Below are 17,515 nucleotides of genomic sequence, written 5' to 3'. Positions count from 1 at the left end.
TCCTCACCTCAGTCCTAAAAGCTGTCCTCAAAACTATGACCCCTAGTTCTGGACTCCTCCATCATCGGGAACATTCTTTCTGAATCCACCCTGTCTAATCTTGTTAGAATTTTATAAGTTTCTATGAGATCCCCCCCCTCCTTCACTCTTCTAAACTCCTATGAATATAATCCTATCTGACTTAGTCTCTCTTCATTCTGCCATCCGAGGAATCAGCCTGGTAAACCTCTGCTATACTTCCTCTATAGCAAGGACATCCTTCCTCAGGTAAGGACAGCAAAACTGCGCACAATATTCCAGATGTGGCCTCACCAACGCCCTTTACAATTGCAGTAAAACATCCCTATTCCTACACTCAATTCCTATACTCAAAAAGGTTGGTCAGAGTTTGCACTGAAAGGATTTCCAGCGTGTTACTGATCTCCTTGTTGATGATTTAAAACTGTACTGCTCCACACGCGAAGATAAAATCTGAGTCTATCTGAACAAGATCTGCTTGGGGCCCCCTTGGGGCGAACGGGGTCAAAGGTTATGGGGAGAAAGCCGGATTAGGCTGTTGAGTTGGATGACCAGCCATGATTGTGATGAATGGCAGAGCAGGCTCGAAGAGCCAAATGGCCTCCCCCGCTACAATTTTCTATGTTTCTATGCTTTTCTGGCATCGTCAATGCTTGTGCAATGGGAATTAATTTTGAGAGGGCACGCTTTCGCATTAACATCACATTTCTTTGAGTCTTGAGCTTTGTCTCACAAGCAACATGTTCCAGAAAATATGTTCCTTATTTTGAACACCTCAAGTGAGGTTCTTGACTTCCTGATGTGTGACAAGTGTAAGAACTAAAACATCACAATATTGAAAAGCAACCGTCTAATATCCTGTTTATGTTTCCATATTGATTGACTCTTAAATGCCCTCGGAGATGGGCAATAAGTGCTGGCCCAGCCAGCGACGCCCATATCCCATAAAAGAAAATACAGCTGGTAATTCTTCATGCTCTAATAGCAACACTCAGAAGCTCTACATAACACAATCCCTTTACAGTTGTACCCGAGCTGCTGTAAGCTTTATTATTCCTCAGGCTTCACTCTTTCTCGCAGAGGGTTGGGGGGCGTTGGGAGGAATCATACAAATATAATTTCGCTTTTGCCATGTGAGTATTTTGCTGCATTGGTCACTTGCTGTCATTCAAAGAAAAATGGGCTTATTGAACCATACGACTAAGCATGGATATATTGATCTCGGCAGCAGAAGAGTTCATTCAAAGGACAAGACTGTTTGTCCATGGCCATACAGTAGAACGGAGAGCAGCTAGGTCAATCTGAATGATGAGATGTAAACTTGAGCATCAAATTCAGTGCGTTGATGCCAGTTAGATCAATCTATTTGACAAGGCTGCAGTCTGGGTCCAGGGTAGCAACGGATCTGTCTCTAACACTAAGCCACTCCTAGAATCATAGAAACCCTACAGTGCAGAAGAGGGCCATTCGGACCATCGAGTCTGCACCGACAACAATCCCACCTAGGCCCTATCCTCGTAACTCCACATATTTACCCCGCTAATTCCTCTAGCCTACGCATCCCAAGAGACTAAGGGCACTTTCCCTCTCACGGTTCACAATATTTAGTTTCAAATCATCCATAAATTTTTAAACTGCACGCCAAGGGCCATGTCATTAATATATAAAATTTAAAGTTTATTTATTAGTGTCACAAGTAGGCTTACATTAACACCGCAATGAAGTTACTGTGAAAATCCCCTATTCGCCATACTCCGGCGCCTGTTCAGGTACACTGAAGATCAATTTATTGTGGCCGATCTACCTAACCAGCACGTCTTTCGGATTGTAAAGGGAAACTGGAGCAGCCGGAAGAAACCCACGCAGACACGGGGACAAGGTGCAAACTCCACACAAGCCGGGAATTGAACCCAGGTCCCCCCAGGTCCCTGGCATTATGAGGCAGCAGTGCTAACCACTGTGCCACCGTGCCACCCGGAAGAGCAGCAGGAAGGACAGGGCTCCTAACACCAGTTCCTGGGGAACTTCACTATAAACCTTCCCCCAAACTGAAAATCAATTGTTCCCCACTATACTATGGCGGGGGGGGTATCCAATTGGCCTGCAAAGTGGCTTCCTCCTAACTCACTGTGGTGAACGATCGTTGGTTACCACTGGGGGTTGTTCTTATGTTACTGTTGGGTTAGGGTGTTATCACTGTAGGGGTTGTATAATGTTGTTGGGTTAGGGTGTTTACCTGTGGTAAATGTTATTATGGCACATCCCGGTGGGGCCCCGCCTCCGGAGGAGAGGTATAAGACCCTCTGCTCCGGCAGGACCCCTCCAGTCTGAACTGGTGTACTCGTGTTAGTTAGTTCCATTGTTTGATAATAAAAGCCTTCGATAACTGAAGCCTTGTTCCACGTGCTTGATTGTCGCGCATCACTCACCTTGCCTGATGCCAGCCCACACAGCTGAAGCTGCCAGGCTTCCTGACGAGCACGGGTTTCCCGCTGTCGTGAGTAAAGTGCCGGTGGTGGCAGCGGGAGGGGAATGAGGCCTTTAGGAGGCCATTAATTGGTTGCTTAGAGCCTCGATAAGCCCTGGAGTGGGCTGGGCTGCCCAAAGCCTCCCCAGCCCCCTTAAAATTTCAGACAGGTTGAGTGTGGGAGGGGAGGTGATGGGAAGGCCTCCTGCTGGATTTTAGGTGCCCCCATCCCCCCACTTCCTAAAGCCTTCAAACATGCTGGTGAGGAAGCATAAATTCCAGTCCCATCAGCTAGTGTGGCCCTTCTGAGGACATCCACACTGAGGGATAGATGAACCATTGTACATTTATCAGCGTAAATATCCAAAAAAGAATCAGAGGCAAATTCTGCTAAATTAAATTAGATCACGGGGCTTTTGGTAAATAGTTTTGTAAAGAGTATAGACGTACAAATCAGATCTTCTCCAAACTGGTGCTGTCCAATGTGTTCAAAGAGTGATGATAAGACAGGCAGCAGTGCCACTGTGGTGTAATTGATGATTTGGGTCACTCCCTTTGGCTGCATCCTCGTGTGAGTGAACTGACCCAGTTTGAGGTTTTCAATGGTTTGTTCCAAATCCTCTGCTGCATTCTCAAAGAAGGTCCGTAAAGCCAATTTAACAGACTCCAAGCCAGTCTTCATCACCGTTCTACATAAAACAAGACAATCGTTTAGAGGTGGGCCAAGTTCTCCGAGTGGCAAAACATTCCCCGTTTAGTCAGAGGGGCTGAGGCAGAATTCCTAGCCATCAGCAGAGTGTCAATCAGGTTTATTCATCAGCCAATTGACACCGATAATCCGTGTGCTCACCACAATTTACTTGTGCCTCAGGGGTTAAATGGAGGCCACACAGAATTCCCGTACCCTCGGAAGGCCGTCTAGTTAACTCTGGCACCTTTACCACCGGCCCTCCTTGACAGTTCCTTGTTAACAGGCACTTTGTGCCCAATTCAAGGGACCTGACACATCGGAAAGGAGAGTCACTGAAAGCCATCCCAATACACTCAGCTCCAACGCCAGCCCCCATCACCCCCAGCAACCCCCGCTCCGTGACACTCATTCCAACATCACTCACACTTAGTCTGGGATCCCACAACGAACCTTGTCCTCTGTTTATTTTTTATCTATTCCCGGGATGTGGGCTTCACTGGCTAGGTCAGCATTCATTGCCCATCCCTAATTGTCCTTGAGAAGGGGGTGGTGAGCCGTCTTCTTGAACCACTACAATCCATGTAGTGTAGGTACACCCATTGTGCTGTTGGGGAGAGAGTTCCAGGATCTTGACCCAATGATAGTGAAGGAACAATGATACATCTCCAAGTCAGCATGGGAGGGGCTTGGAGAAGAATTTCCATTTGATGGGATCCCATGTATCTATCGTCCTTGTTCTTCTAGATGGTAACGGGGTGTGGATTTAGAAGTTGCTGTCTATGGAGCCTTGGTGAGTTCCTACAGTGCATTTTCCAAATGGTGCACAGTGCTGCCACTGTGCATCAGTGTTAGAGGGAGTGGATGTTTGTGGATGGGATGCCAATCAAGTGAGCTGCTTTGTCCTGGATGGTGTCAAGCTTCTTCAATCTAGGCAAGGGAGTGTATTCCATCACATTCCTGACTTCTGCCTTGTGGATGGTGGACAAGCTTTGGGGAGTCAGGAGGTGAGTTACTTGGCACAGGTTTCTAAGCCTCTGACCTAATCTTGTAGCCATAGTATTTATAGGCTAGTCAAGTTCAGTTTCTGGTCAATGGTGACCCCCAGGATGTTGCTAATGGGTGGGATTCAGTGATGGTAATGCCATTGAATGCCAAGGGACAATGGTTCGATCCTCTCTTGTTGGAGATGTTCATTGCCTGGCACTTGTGTGGCGTGAATATTACTTGCCACTTGTCAGCCCAAGTGTGGATAATGTCCATGTCTTGCAGCATTTGGACATGGACCACTGGTATTGAACATTGTGCAGTCATCAAAGAACATCCCCATGACATGAGGGCTCCTCAATACCACAGAGTCAAATGCGGCCTTGATATCAAAGGCAATCACTCTCATCTCTCACCAAATGTGGAATGATGGTCAGACTGCTGCCAGCTGTCACCACTGGCTCTGGTGATATGAGGAGCTGGTTGGCTGACAGCTCTCAGCAGGCAAGACTTCCACCACTGGGTACTTCAGTCATGGGGAAGGCCCAATGGTGGCCACCTACATGCCTGAAGGACACTTGAATCTCTTGGGCCTTCAGAAGAAATGGGGGTTCCTGACTGGTATTTCAACTGGAGGCAAGACAAAACCCCGGCCTATGTACTTTCCAAGCTCTGAGTATGGTTTTTCTGCACAGGCCCAACTAGACAGCAATACTAGCTGCTAACATTAAAAAAAATATATTAAAGGTGATGAAGTGTACCGGAGGGGGAGAAGGAAGAGTTGTAAAATTACAATTTGTCTCACCTTCTCAATAGTCCCATTGAAATTTAATTTCTGCAATTTAATTCTATAAGTTCCTTTCAATATTATGCTTTCATCGATCATTGAATCGCTACACTGCAGAATGAGGCCATTCAGCCCATCAAGTCTGCACTGATTCCCTGACAGATTAATTTACCCAGGCCCTCCCCCCCACCCTTTCCCCATAACCCTGCACACTTACCATGGTTAATCCACCTAACCTACACATCTTGGGACACTAAGGGGCAATTTAGCACGGCCAATCCACCTAACCTACACATCTTTGGATTGTGGGAGGAAACAGAGCACCGGAGGAAACCCACGCAGACACTGGGAGAATGTGTAAACTCCACACAGCCAGTGACCCAAGGCCGGAATTGTACCCGGGTCCCTGGCGCTGCGAGGCAGCAGTGTTAACCACCGTGCCACCCACACAAGGCACACAAAGAGGCAATCGGTGGCCGGAACGGCAACTGAACGTTCTTGCCGCACATTTTCCGAAACAAAACCGGATTGAATGGTTTACCTGGCATCCAAAGTCTGGCCCAATATGTGAAGGCAGTTTACAATCGATGTGGCATCATTCCCTGCGGGAAAATAAAACACGGATTTACAATGAGGGGCAAAATGGATTATGCTTTGGGGGACAGTGTAAAACCACTGACGACTATGGCCGTACCACTTGTTGCGTGGAAAACAAATAACAATGGCTGTGCTGCAAAATGGAGGCTAATAAGTACCTGGCAAATACCACAAATGATAAAGTCTGAACCTTCATATTTTTACTCCCTAGTGCTAGCATTAAGAAGCTTCAGCCATATTGGGAGGGAGGCATGCAAGGTAAAGGTCAGTTTGCCCTTTTTAAAAAAAACACCCTCCTTTCTTTTTGTTCATGTTATTTTTGGAAGGAATGCTCCCAGACCAATTTCTTCCGATATTGCCACATTCATCCAGAGATTGTACCGACCACGAAAGGTCTAATGATTTTAGCTTGACATCAGTGACTGGATCTTCTTGTGCCTCATTACATCCCGCAGCCAGATTTTAAATAGTCTTTTTACATTAATTCTCAAGTCTTCACCCAAATCTGGGCAAATTAGGTTCCTGCACGGGAAGTATGTGGATAGAATTACAGTGGGTGTTTCCAAAATCCTCAATCTTGCAAATATCTCGTTCGTGGTTCATGTTAATATTTTGGAGGTTATGTTTTAGTTATGGGAATGTTAAAGTTGTAAATGTGAGGTAATTAAAATAATTGAAAAGCAATCGCGGTTCAATAGGTGACCTATATTTGTTTAATAAAGTCAGATAGGATGAGATAGATCAACAGTAGATGAACTGACTTAGCTGGTGAACTCGAGACATGATTTTTAAAATTCATTGCAATGTGGACGTCGCCATTTATTGCCCATCTTTTCAATTTAGTGGCTTACTGGGCCATTTCAGAGGACATTTAAGAGTCAACCACATTGCTGTGGCTCTAGAGTCACATGTAGACCAAACCCAGGAAGGACGGCAGATTTCCCTCCCTACAGGACATTAGTGAACCAGATGGGTTTTTCTGACAATCGACAATGGTTTCATGGTTATTAGACTTTTAAGTCCAGTTATTCATTGAATTTTAAATTTCACCATCTGCTGTAGTAGAATTTAAACCACCCAACGTTTTACCCTGGGTGTCTGGATTACTAGTCCAGTGACAGTACCACTACGCTACCATATCCAGTATGCAATCCTTGCAGTATTGGCAATGTAGAAGGATGTCTTTGTTTTTGGGTGTTGGTTTAAAAACATTCAGTGAACCTTGAATAGTTGTAAAACTTGTTTACTTCATCAGATCAGAGAAGAAATTATAAATTAGGGACAATCAACCTAAAGGTCAATTTGAAGGTAGCCCAGAGAGTGCTACATTGTCATAGAGATGAGTGAAGCTTAGGGAAGTTCTCCAGTTTAAATTATTTGAGGTGTTTGTTAAGAAAGCTAGTTGCAGTTTGGGCCTCATATGGTTTGCAGCTCACTGAGACACAATAACCAGAGTAAATGATAGTTGTATAGACGTGCATTGTAAGCAGAGTTTAAAAAATGTAATCATTGACAGTGTGGAATGCAGGTAAGACTTAATCTCAGTTGAATTTTGTGAAGGAATGGAAGCTGGAAGATAGCAAAGTTTGAAACTAGTGGAATAATCTACTCTGGTGCTCCACAAACTCAAGGCCCAAAGAAAATAGCAAATAGATTTGTTTGGAAGTATTAGAAAAGTAACCAAAAAAAGGGGCTGAGGTATCCACAGTCAAGAGATGGTAAATGGAAGTTTTACCTCTGAGAATATCTGGAGCTGAGGATAATTCTCCAGAGAACTCTGGCATGCTTATGCTTGGCTCCTCCAGAAGTAACTAACTTTAAGGTTGATGTGTTTTATAACAGAAATCTTGGAGGAAGTAAGAAGTAAATCTGAGTGCATAACACATGTACTTATCAGCTAGAATGTTAACTTGCTCATAGTTGCTTTGTTTAATTTGTTCCACATGCAATTAGGTTAATGTTTTGTTAAAAAATGTGAAATCTCGCTGTGTAATTCTACTGGGTAAAACAAGATGTTCTATTTAAATGCTGACAGCCCCTAACTGCATCGAAACACTTACCATAACTCTGGCAGAAGACTGGGGGGAACCCCCCAAGATATAGTGTAAATAGCAGCTTACAATATCTCCACAAGTTTCTAAATAAGACTGTAAAACTTCCAGATTTTGGTACCCTAACTTGCGGCATAATTCTGAACATTGTAAGAGGCGATAACTACATAATTACTGGTGGTCCTCCTTTGCCATTCATTGCCATGTTTTATGTGTTTAGAGGGTACCCAGGAACATCCATTTTCAATAGGCTTTCCCACAGCTAGAATATCACTATGTTCACTTAGTAACATGATTAGCAAGGCCTCCCACCATCAACTTAAAAGGCCGGAATTTTACCACCCCGCCCGCCATGGGAATCGGAGCAAGTGAGGGGCGGACAATGGGAATGTCCATTGATTTTGGGTGGGATTTTATGGTTTTGGGACGAAACTGGTTTTCAGGCGAGCGTGGCCAGAGCATCCCACCCCATATGTCTAAACCACGATTAATCATTGTAGACGGCCTCTGCTTAGAGGGACTGCACTATCATGCAAAGCTCATAGTATTTGTTGTTTGCTGAATATGTGTACCAGATGAGGGCAGGTGACTGACATTTTTATTAGTACAAACATTTGAAAGACTATAACACACAACAGTTGTCACTGATGTACAAACAAAAGCTTTTACCGATGGATAAAATATCATGCTTTCTGTATGAATAGCTAAAAGGTGAATCTTAAGATATTCCAGATTTTAAGGAACCACAACAGGCAAGCAGACTGAAAGGTCAGTAACCAAAACTGGCAGTGCTGGAACCATGGACAAGGCACCATATCTATAGGAAGTGTCAGACCTGCCGGCAAATAGAGAACAGGAGACTGGCATCCCTAGGGGTCAAACACACCGACATGCTAAACCGGTCGTGCAAAAGGGGCAAAGCACAAAAATCAAAACACGTACATGATGAGAAAACAATATGATGCCATGCTTCAGTCGTTTATGCTTCGGCTTACCAAACAGTGATATCCTATGTCTGACAAGCACTCCGAGTTTGCAGAAGAGGCTGAAGTGGAGAGAAGGAAGAATAGAAGGGAAAGAAAACAGAAAAAGGAAACGGCTGAAATAAAAGCCTACCCATCGATGTGACATCACAAAGAAAGAAGTCTCTTTTAAATTAAAGTCGGAACTACACAGAGTGAGACCACTACGGAGCTCTAGGGAAAACATGTTACCCTCTAGATAATGAGTCTGTCACACAAAATTGTACAATATGTGCAAAGCCAAGAGCAAAGCTTTTATTAAAATTAAAAAGGCAGCTTCTACGTGTTAATGAAAATAAAAGTTCATTAAAGCAAAGCAGCACCTGCTGTTTCGCTATAAATTCAGTCAAACCTCACACAAAGTCAACAGTAAAATTTGGTCAGAGATATAAATGACTTCGGAACAGGTGTAAGTTCTTCCTTTTAAATCTCTCCCCAAACCACACACTAACCTTAATTCCTAACATCCTTTGTGTAATGACTTCAACGAGGCCCATGAGATTGATCTCTTGGAGTCTGAGTTCCCTGATTGAGGTCATTACCATACAATCGTAGGCTGTACTGGTTCACGGGTTCCCAAGCGTGCCCTTTTTGCAACCTTGTGGAGTCCGTGGACCATGTCTATGTTATGTGTTGTCGGCTGCACAACCTTTTCAGTTTTCTAAAAAATCTTCTTTTGCAGTTTTGTTTGCACTTCAGTCCTATGCTCCTGATCTACGGGCACCCAGAGCAGAGAGGGAGGCGGGGAAGGAAAAGGACCTCCTCTTGAACCTGCTCCTGGGCCTGGCAAGGCGTGCCATCTACAGGTCCAGGCATTGGGCGATCGAGGGGGTCGTCCAACCTGACTGTCTGCCCCTCTACCGCGGCCGGGTGTCTCTGGAAAGGGAGCATGGAGTGTCCGAGGGCACAATTGATGCCTCCCGTGCCCGCTGGCCACCACAGGGACAGGGGTGTATTATTGACCCATTTAATCACATTTGAATTTGATGTTTTAAGTTTCCTTCCCACTTTGTCTTTTGTTTCGGGCGGTTCCTCTCCTTTTAGGGAGCTGCCCCTTTTGAGTTCTCCCTAAGTTAATTTGATTTTGTTTATTTGGTTGGGGAAAAAAAAACAGTTCCCTAATTGAGGTAATGATTGCCTGCTATCGTGGCTATATTCGTGGCTGGGTGTCCCTGGAGAGGGAGCATGCAGTGTCTGAGGGCACCATTAATGCCTCCGTGCCCGCTGGGCACTGCAAGGACTGGGGTGCATTATTGACCCCTTTTATCACGTTTTGATTTGTTGTTTTAAGTTCCCTTTCAATTTCCATTGTTTTGGGCGTTCCTTTCGTTTTGGGAGCTGCCCCTTTTAATTTGTCCCCTTGTTAATTTGATTTAGTTTATTTGGGTTGGCCGAAAAGATTGGTAACGATTGCCTGCCCAGTCCGGGAGTCTGACCTGCGTATATACCGAGGAGTGTCAGGGCTACTCACACTCCAGATTCTGACTTTGTGCTTCAAGCACTCTTAGGAGTGGGAGTGAGTTCCACTGTAAATAAAGGGAATCTGGTGAAGGGACAGCGGCCTCTGAGGAGTTATCATCCTCCGAATATGAGCTTGGGAATGTGACCTGCCCCAAGCCCTCAGCCATCAGCTTACCCAATCAGCTGCAAGAGGAAATGCCAACTGAGGAAAACAACCTGATCTCTCATTGCCCCAGGAAAAACGCCTGGCCTTTTCTTTGCACCTGTCTTGGATGGTGTGCCCAAGACCAAAATTTCAGTTGCAATATGAAGCAGAGTTGAATCCCTGTGGAGAGCAGTGCGCGAACACATTCATGTGTGGCAGAGTGGTTAGCACTGCTGCCTCACAGCGCCAGGGACCAGGTTCAATTCCCGGCTTAGGTCACTGTCTGTGCAGAATCTGCACGTTCTCCCTGTGTCTGCGTGGGTTTCCTCTGGGTGCTCCAGTTTCCTCCCACAGTCCAAAGATGTGTGGGTTAGGTGAATTGGCCATGGTAAATTGCCCCTTAGTGTCAGGGGGACTAGCTAGGGTAAATGCATGGGGTTATGGGGATAGGGCCTGGGTGGGATTGTGGTTGGTGCAGACTCAATGGGCCGAATGGCCTTCTTCTACACTAGGATTCTATGTAGAATATGTGAAACAAAGTTCCCTTGGGAAATCTTTACACGTATTGATTAATAACATTTGATGTTGAAATGGTTTTCGGAACATATATCTCAAGAACCAAGGGTGGAATTTTCCCGTCCTGCTTGCCACAGGAATCGTAGTGGGTGTGACATGGACCTTGCAAAGGTCTGCTGACGTCAGGCAGGATTTTCCAACCTTGGGGTGAGCGCGGCCGGAAAATCCCACCCAAAAGTTTTTTTCTCCTTGCTTCCTGCAATGGGGATTGCAGGGGTCAAGTGTCAGTGTTTTAAAAACCTGACCATTTAATTTGCAAAAATAAAATGCGCAGTTTTTGTCCAGAGTGGATGCTTTCCACATCAATCGCTACATTTACCTATTTTCTTTATGCCATTTTCTTCCATAGAAATCATTCAACATTTACCAAGGTTTCTCAATAGGTGGCACTCTAAGCACAGGGTAAGTTAACTATGCGACTGTATTGGCATCCCTTCCTCAGGAATGTAGGTGCTGCAATCGCAAATTGTGATGTTGGTCAAGAAAATATTTATACCTTCATTCCAAATTCCTTCAGCCAAATTGTCGGCCTGTTCAACATAAGCAGGTTGATATCGTTTTTCAGCTAATGGGCAAAGGAATCTGGTACAAATATATCAATGCTTTGGTTCTTGATGGTGTACAGTGCAATATTTTATACCATGATATTTTGCCAGGATAAATATTAATAAGTTTACTATTAAAAAAAGGAATGAGAGACATAAAGGCAGATACTGTCTTTATTCACCCCTCATAATTGATTATTTGAAACTTGTTTAAACAAAGGGATGGGTTCACCAAAGCAAAACCTTCTAAAGTCAGCTGAAGAATATCTGGTCATTTAAGGGAACCCCTGGAAGTCATGGAGGTAGAGTCATTGAATTTATTCAAGGCTGAGTTGGATAGATTCTTGATGGACACTGGGACCAAGGGTTGGGGGGAGGGGAGCAGACAGTAAAATGGAGTTATTGAATAGCTCAAAGGGAAGAATGACATACTTCTTTATAGCGTCCTATATTCATCAGAATCTTAGCTTAAAATTAGGGTTTTATGAGGGTTCCTGGTGCTGTGAGGCAGCAGTGCCTGCCACCGTGCTGCTCCCGACCCACAATGAAAAAGAACACCCAAGCATTACCTTGTTACCATCTCCTTCTCCTTGTTTGACGCATGGCCTCCACTGCTGAGAGGGCTACTTGCAGTAGAAAGGAAATATAGGCGATGGTTCTTAAAATATTGATCAATTAAAGGAAGAACAACCTGTAAAAATGAACAAAATTCAGTGTGCACGTCACTCAATGCAAACATCCAGCAGTTGTTTAACTAGAGATAAAATACCAAGATCCGCCAGGTTTTCCTTCCAGTGCCCTAGAAGTCACATGATGCAACAAAAACAGAGTTGTTGACTAATCTTCCCAATCAAATCTTGACCAATTACTCTACAATAGACCCAAACATGGGCGTGAGGAAAAACCCCAGTGTGGCATGGCTTCAGAAACCAAAGTCCCTTGTTCTTCCGACGCATGCAACACTTACCACATGCACTGTCTCAAACTACTTGATATACTGCATGCCAGCATGTCATTGGAAAAAAGGATTAATCTGCATTTGAATTATCTGTATTAACTGCTTCCGCTATCTGCCTTGGGAGCCAGTTGCATAGATCGACCGCTGGCTCATTGAAATGTTCTTTCATTCCTTGATCATACATTTTAGGATCAGCTCCAATATAAGTGCTGGATACTATTATAAGGTATATTGTGAATCCACCACAGCCGAACATCTGATACTTGAAAGCAGACACAGTGGCACAGTGATTAGCACTGCTGCCTCACAGCGCCAGGGACCCGGGTTCGATTCCCAGGTTGGGCCACTGTCTATGTGGAGTTTGCACAGTCTCCTCGTGTCTGCGAGAGTTTCCTCCAGGTGCTCCAGTTTCCTCCCACAGTCCAAAGACGTACAGGTTAGGTGGGTTGGCCATGCTAAATTGATCCTAGTTTTGGGGGGGATTAGCAGGATAAATATGTGGGGTTACGGGGATAGGGTGGGATTGCTGTCGGTGCAGACTCGATGGGCCGAATGGCCACATTCTGTACTGTGATTATATGATTCTTAGAAGTCGGAGAGTAGCGGTGGAAGGGCTTTTTTCTGGCTGGAGTCCATGACTATTGGTGTTCTGCAGGGATCCGTACTGAGACCTCTGCTGTCTGCAACATATGAAACTTTACATTGGCGTCTCATACGGATATACCAACCAGGAACAGGAGCTGGATTTTATGGAGCATTGCAGACCTCATTCTGGGGCTGTAACATTCCGGCCAAAGACGCTAGACGGAATTCCCCGGCCTTCCACGCCCCGCCGCTGCCTCAAGTAAGGACGGTGAATTTGGAGCTCAGCCAAACCTTCATTCACTGCACGGGACCAGAGAATCCCTCCAGCAGGAATGGCCAGAAAATTACGGCCAATGTTTTTCTTGATCTGTATTTATGACCTAGTGTGCAGGACACAATTTCAAAATTGACAGGTGATACAGGACTTGGAAATATTGTGAGTTGTGAGAAAGATAGCAATAAACATCAGGTAGCTCAGTGGTTAGCACTGCCGTCTCACAGCGTCAGGGACCCGGGTTCAATTCCGGCCTCGGGTGTCTGTGTTGGATAGTTCCCACCATCCCCCTCCACCCCCCACAACCTCCCCCCAACCAAACTAAAAAGTCAAGAGATCCCAATGGCTGTCCTTCAGCAATTTAACGCTGGGAGAAGCGTTACTTGCTGTAAGATAAAACTCCGCTTTGATTGGTGGCCTTGACGATGGTGGTGAGGGGGTAAGGGGGTTGGAGAGCGAGTTCAGGAGGGTTAAAGGTGGGTTGGCAGATGTCCTTTGAGGGGTTACCTCTGATGGATCCAGAGATAAAATACAGGCAGCAATGGGATGAGATGCACGGGCAGGATGGGGCGGGGCAGGGCGAGGCGGGGCGAGGCGGGGCGAGGCGGGGCGAGGCGGGGCGGGGCGAGGCGGGGCGGGGCGAGGCGGGGTGAGGCGGGGCAAGACGGGGCGGTGCGGGATGGTGATGGCTCCCTTCAAATCCCACAGTGGGGAAGCGGCCGCAAAAATGTTTCTTCAACCTCACTTTATAACTCGATTTCTCACAAATATTTCACCAGATTCCGCCCCCCCCCCCCCCCCCCCCCCGTTGTACCTTGGCAAAGAACTTGACTTCCTGCTCATGCAGAAACCTCTCTCCTTTACCTGTGGAACAAAGATCTGGAAGCAAAGACAGGACAACATTTACAATGATAGCAGCAAAACCGACATCGTCCATTAAAAAACGCAGCAAAGCCACAGGATTGAAAATGTTGCAATTGACATGAGCTGGAATTCTGCCGCCCCGCCCGCCACGGAATCGGAGCGGGGGAGGGGCAGACAACGGAAATGTCCATCGACCTCGGGCAGGGTTTTCCAGTCTCGCTCGTGCGAGGCCCTAAAATCCCGCCCATGCCATGTTGGGATGTGGCACAAATAGAAATATTCTAATGATCCAAGAGCAGGCAGTGTAACTGGTGCTTGAGCAGCACTCTCCACTGTACCAGGAGAGAACAAAACGCAGATTCACATTTTCTACAAAACAATTACATCTGGGGCAAGTGTCAGCATAAGACCATAAGATAGAGGAGCAGAATTAGGCCATTCAGCCCATCGAGTCTGCTCCACCATTTAATCATGGCTGATAAGTCTCTCAACCCCATTCTCCCGCCTTTTCCCCATAACATAGAGTCATAGATGTTTACAGCATGGAAACAGGCCCTTCAGCCCAACTTGTCCATGCTACCCTTTTTTTTAAACCCCTAAGCTAATCCCAATTGCCTGAATTTGGCCCCTATCCCTCTATACCCATCTTACCCATGTAACTGTCTAAACGCTTTTAAAAGACAAAATTGTACCCGCCTCTACTACTGCCTCTGGCAGCTTGTTCCAGACACTCACCACCCTCTGTGTGAAAAAATTGCCCCTCTGGACACTTTTGTATCTCTCCCCTCTCACCTTAAACCTATGCCCTCTAGTTTTAGACTCCCCTACCTTTGGGAAAAGATATTGACTATCTAGCTGATCTATGCCCCTCGTTATTTTATAGACCTCTAAGGTCACCCCTCAGCTTTCTACGCTCCAGAGAAAAAAGTCCCAGTCTATCCAGCCTCTCCTTATAACTCAAACCGTCAAGTCCTGGTAGCATCCTAGCAAATTTCTTCTGCACTTTTTCTAGTTTAATAATATCCTTTCTATAATAGGGTGGCCAGAACTGTACACAGTATTCCAAGTGTGGCCTTACCAATGTCTTATACAACTTCAACAAGACATCTCAACTCCTGTATTCAATGTTCTGACCAATGAAACCAAGCATCAAATCAAAGTAACTTTTGATCCCCATACCAATCAAGAACCTATCTATCTCTGTCTTAAAGACGCTCAATGACCGGGCCTCCACAGCCATCTGTGGCAATGAATTACATAGATTCACCACCTCTGCTGAAGAAATTCCTCCTCATCTCGGTTCTAAAGGGTCGTCCCTTTATTCCGAGGCTGTGCCCTCGGATCCTAGTCTCTCCTACTAATGGAAACATCTTCCCCACATCCACTCTATCCAGGCCTTTCAGTATTCTGCAATGGCAAAGTCGGCATCGCTTTTCGCTTCTCAGTCAGAAGGCGGCCATTCCAGAGCCTAAGGCACCGAACTCTAGGCTGACGGAATACGGAGGGACTACTGCACTGTCGGAGATGCCCTCTTTCCGGTGAGACATTGAACTAAGGTTCCAGCTGTCCATTCAGCTGGATCCAGAACTTTGGTTCTTGGTCAAAAGGAGAATGGAAGCAGATAGGGGGGATCCCATTTCTGCCAAGTGGAATATCACCACCACCAGTGAGCTTGGAATGGGGGTTTACCATATGGTGGGTCATCATGAGATCTTGTATCCAGTTTTATGGGAGTTCCTGGAAAGAACCAATGGCACAGTAAGATGAGAAAGAAATTACTAGTGTGATGTTAGTGTACTTTAAGAGTTTTTTTTAAATTCATGCTCACAGCCTTGCGTGATGTCATTGTTGGGGGGGGAGAAAAAAATGGTGGGCAGGTCAGGTGACAGGGATTTCATTTTCAGTTTCAGTTTGAAGCTACAGGTTTGAGTTTTTAGTTTTAGAAGGGGCAGCAAGCTGAAAAGAAGTCTTTTCCTTCTCTCCCTGTTGTTTTGAACATTCTGTTGGTTAGCTGAAAACAAGATCTTGTTTTCCTGAAGGGTGAAAACCTGGGGGCTGGACCAGAGTCTGTCTGGTGTTGTGGGAAGCTGTCTTGTCTTCAAATTATTCTGAGTCTTAAGAGCATTTGACTGCAGAACTCACCTAATGGCCTTGATCGCAGTATCACGTGAGCATTAGTCTGTGCTGTGTTAAACCTGTATTAAACGTGTTAATGCAATGTGAACATGGACTTTACCAAATCGCAGTATGTACTCGTGAGCTTGATCGACATATTTGATGAGCTGCTGGAGGAAGCTGTAGGCAAAACGCTTTTCAATGGAAGGTGTATCCAACTCCATCTCTTTTAAACCCCTGGGGGAAAAATACACAATCTGATTAGAATTCCTTCTTGTGATAAAACTGTAGAACCATAGAATCCCCTAGCATGCAGAAAGAGGCCATTCGGCTCATCGAGTCTGCATGACTCTTTGAAAGAGCACCCAATCAGATCATTCCCACCCCCACAACCCCTCACATGATTAATCCACCCAACACACTAATTTTTTGGACACTAAGGAGCAATTTAGCATGTGTGAATCTTGCTGGGAACCATATTCATTTCAAAAAGAGGACTGAAACCAAGTACATTCATAAAGTGGGGATTATTCGTCAAGAAAGTGTCTTCAAACAGCAACCAATTACAGAACTGATTAAAGAAGAAATAGGAAAGGCAACAAGACAGGGGGTTGCCAATGCCTCCTGGCTGTCCGCTCAACAAGAATAATAACAATATTTAATTGGAGGCAATTTCTGCTCATCCAATATTGGTTGCTGTATAAGCAACGTGACAAGTCAGAGAGAGTGGAGGGATTGAGAGAGGTGGTGGTAAGAACATCCTGGAGGTTATCAGCGTACGTCTGAAGAATGATGTTTGTTTGGATGATGTTCTCGAGGGATGGAATTGTACATGGGAAATAGAAGGGCAGCAATGGTGGGTGCTTGGGGAGCTTAATGACATCTAAAAAGAGGCACAGATGCCGAAGGTTGGACCTTTTCCATTGTTTGCCCATAGCGTGTGTATCCATCAGACTGGTTGCTCGCAGGAAACTCCTATTTTGGAAGCATAAGAAATTGAAAATGCAAAGACTTGGAGGGTCAGAATTGCACCAGCTTTTTGTATCATTTTTCCGCCATCATATAAGATCAGCATCACATGCAAACCCCACCATATATATATTATTTTATTTGTTAATGGAATATGGGCATCACTGTTTGGGCCAACATTTATTGCCCATCCCTGAGAGCACTTAAGAGCTGATCTGCAGTCACATGTAGACCAGACCAGGTAAGGATGGCAGATTTCCTTCCCGAAAAGACAATAGTGAACCAGATGGATTTTTATGGTAATCGACAATGGTTTCATGGTCATCAGAGACTTTTAATTCCAGATTTCTACTGAATTCAAATTTCGCCATCTGCCATGGTGGGATTTGAACACAGGTTCCCAGAG

The 17,515-nt window shown here is 45.3% G+C and overlaps 1 protein-coding gene across 1 annotated transcript in view; it reads right to left on the bottom strand.

Annotated features, from left to right (window-relative positions):
• The window catches only part of ryr2a (ryanodine receptor 2a (cardiac)), a 455,564-nt gene that overhangs the window by 135,169 nt on the left and 302,880 nt on the right, over positions 1-17,515 (bottom strand). Inside the window, 6 exon segments of the mRNA XM_078230647.1 lie at positions 2,936-3,174; positions 5,489-5,549; positions 8,591-8,640; positions 11,914-12,035; positions 13,976-14,040; positions 16,262-16,377. Coding sequence (XP_078086773.1) covers positions 2,936-3,174; positions 5,489-5,549; positions 8,591-8,640; positions 11,914-12,035; positions 13,976-14,040; positions 16,262-16,377 — 653 coding nt within the window.

Source organism: Mustelus asterias, chromosome 15, assembly GCF_964213995.1.
Source record: "Mustelus asterias chromosome 15, sMusAst1.hap1.1, whole genome shotgun sequence".
Taxonomy (NCBI): Eukaryota; Metazoa; Chordata; class Chondrichthyes; order Carcharhiniformes; family Triakidae; genus Mustelus; species Mustelus asterias.
The sequence above is the reverse complement of the archived record's forward strand: the minus strand, read 5'-3'. Positions and strand labels throughout refer to the sequence as shown.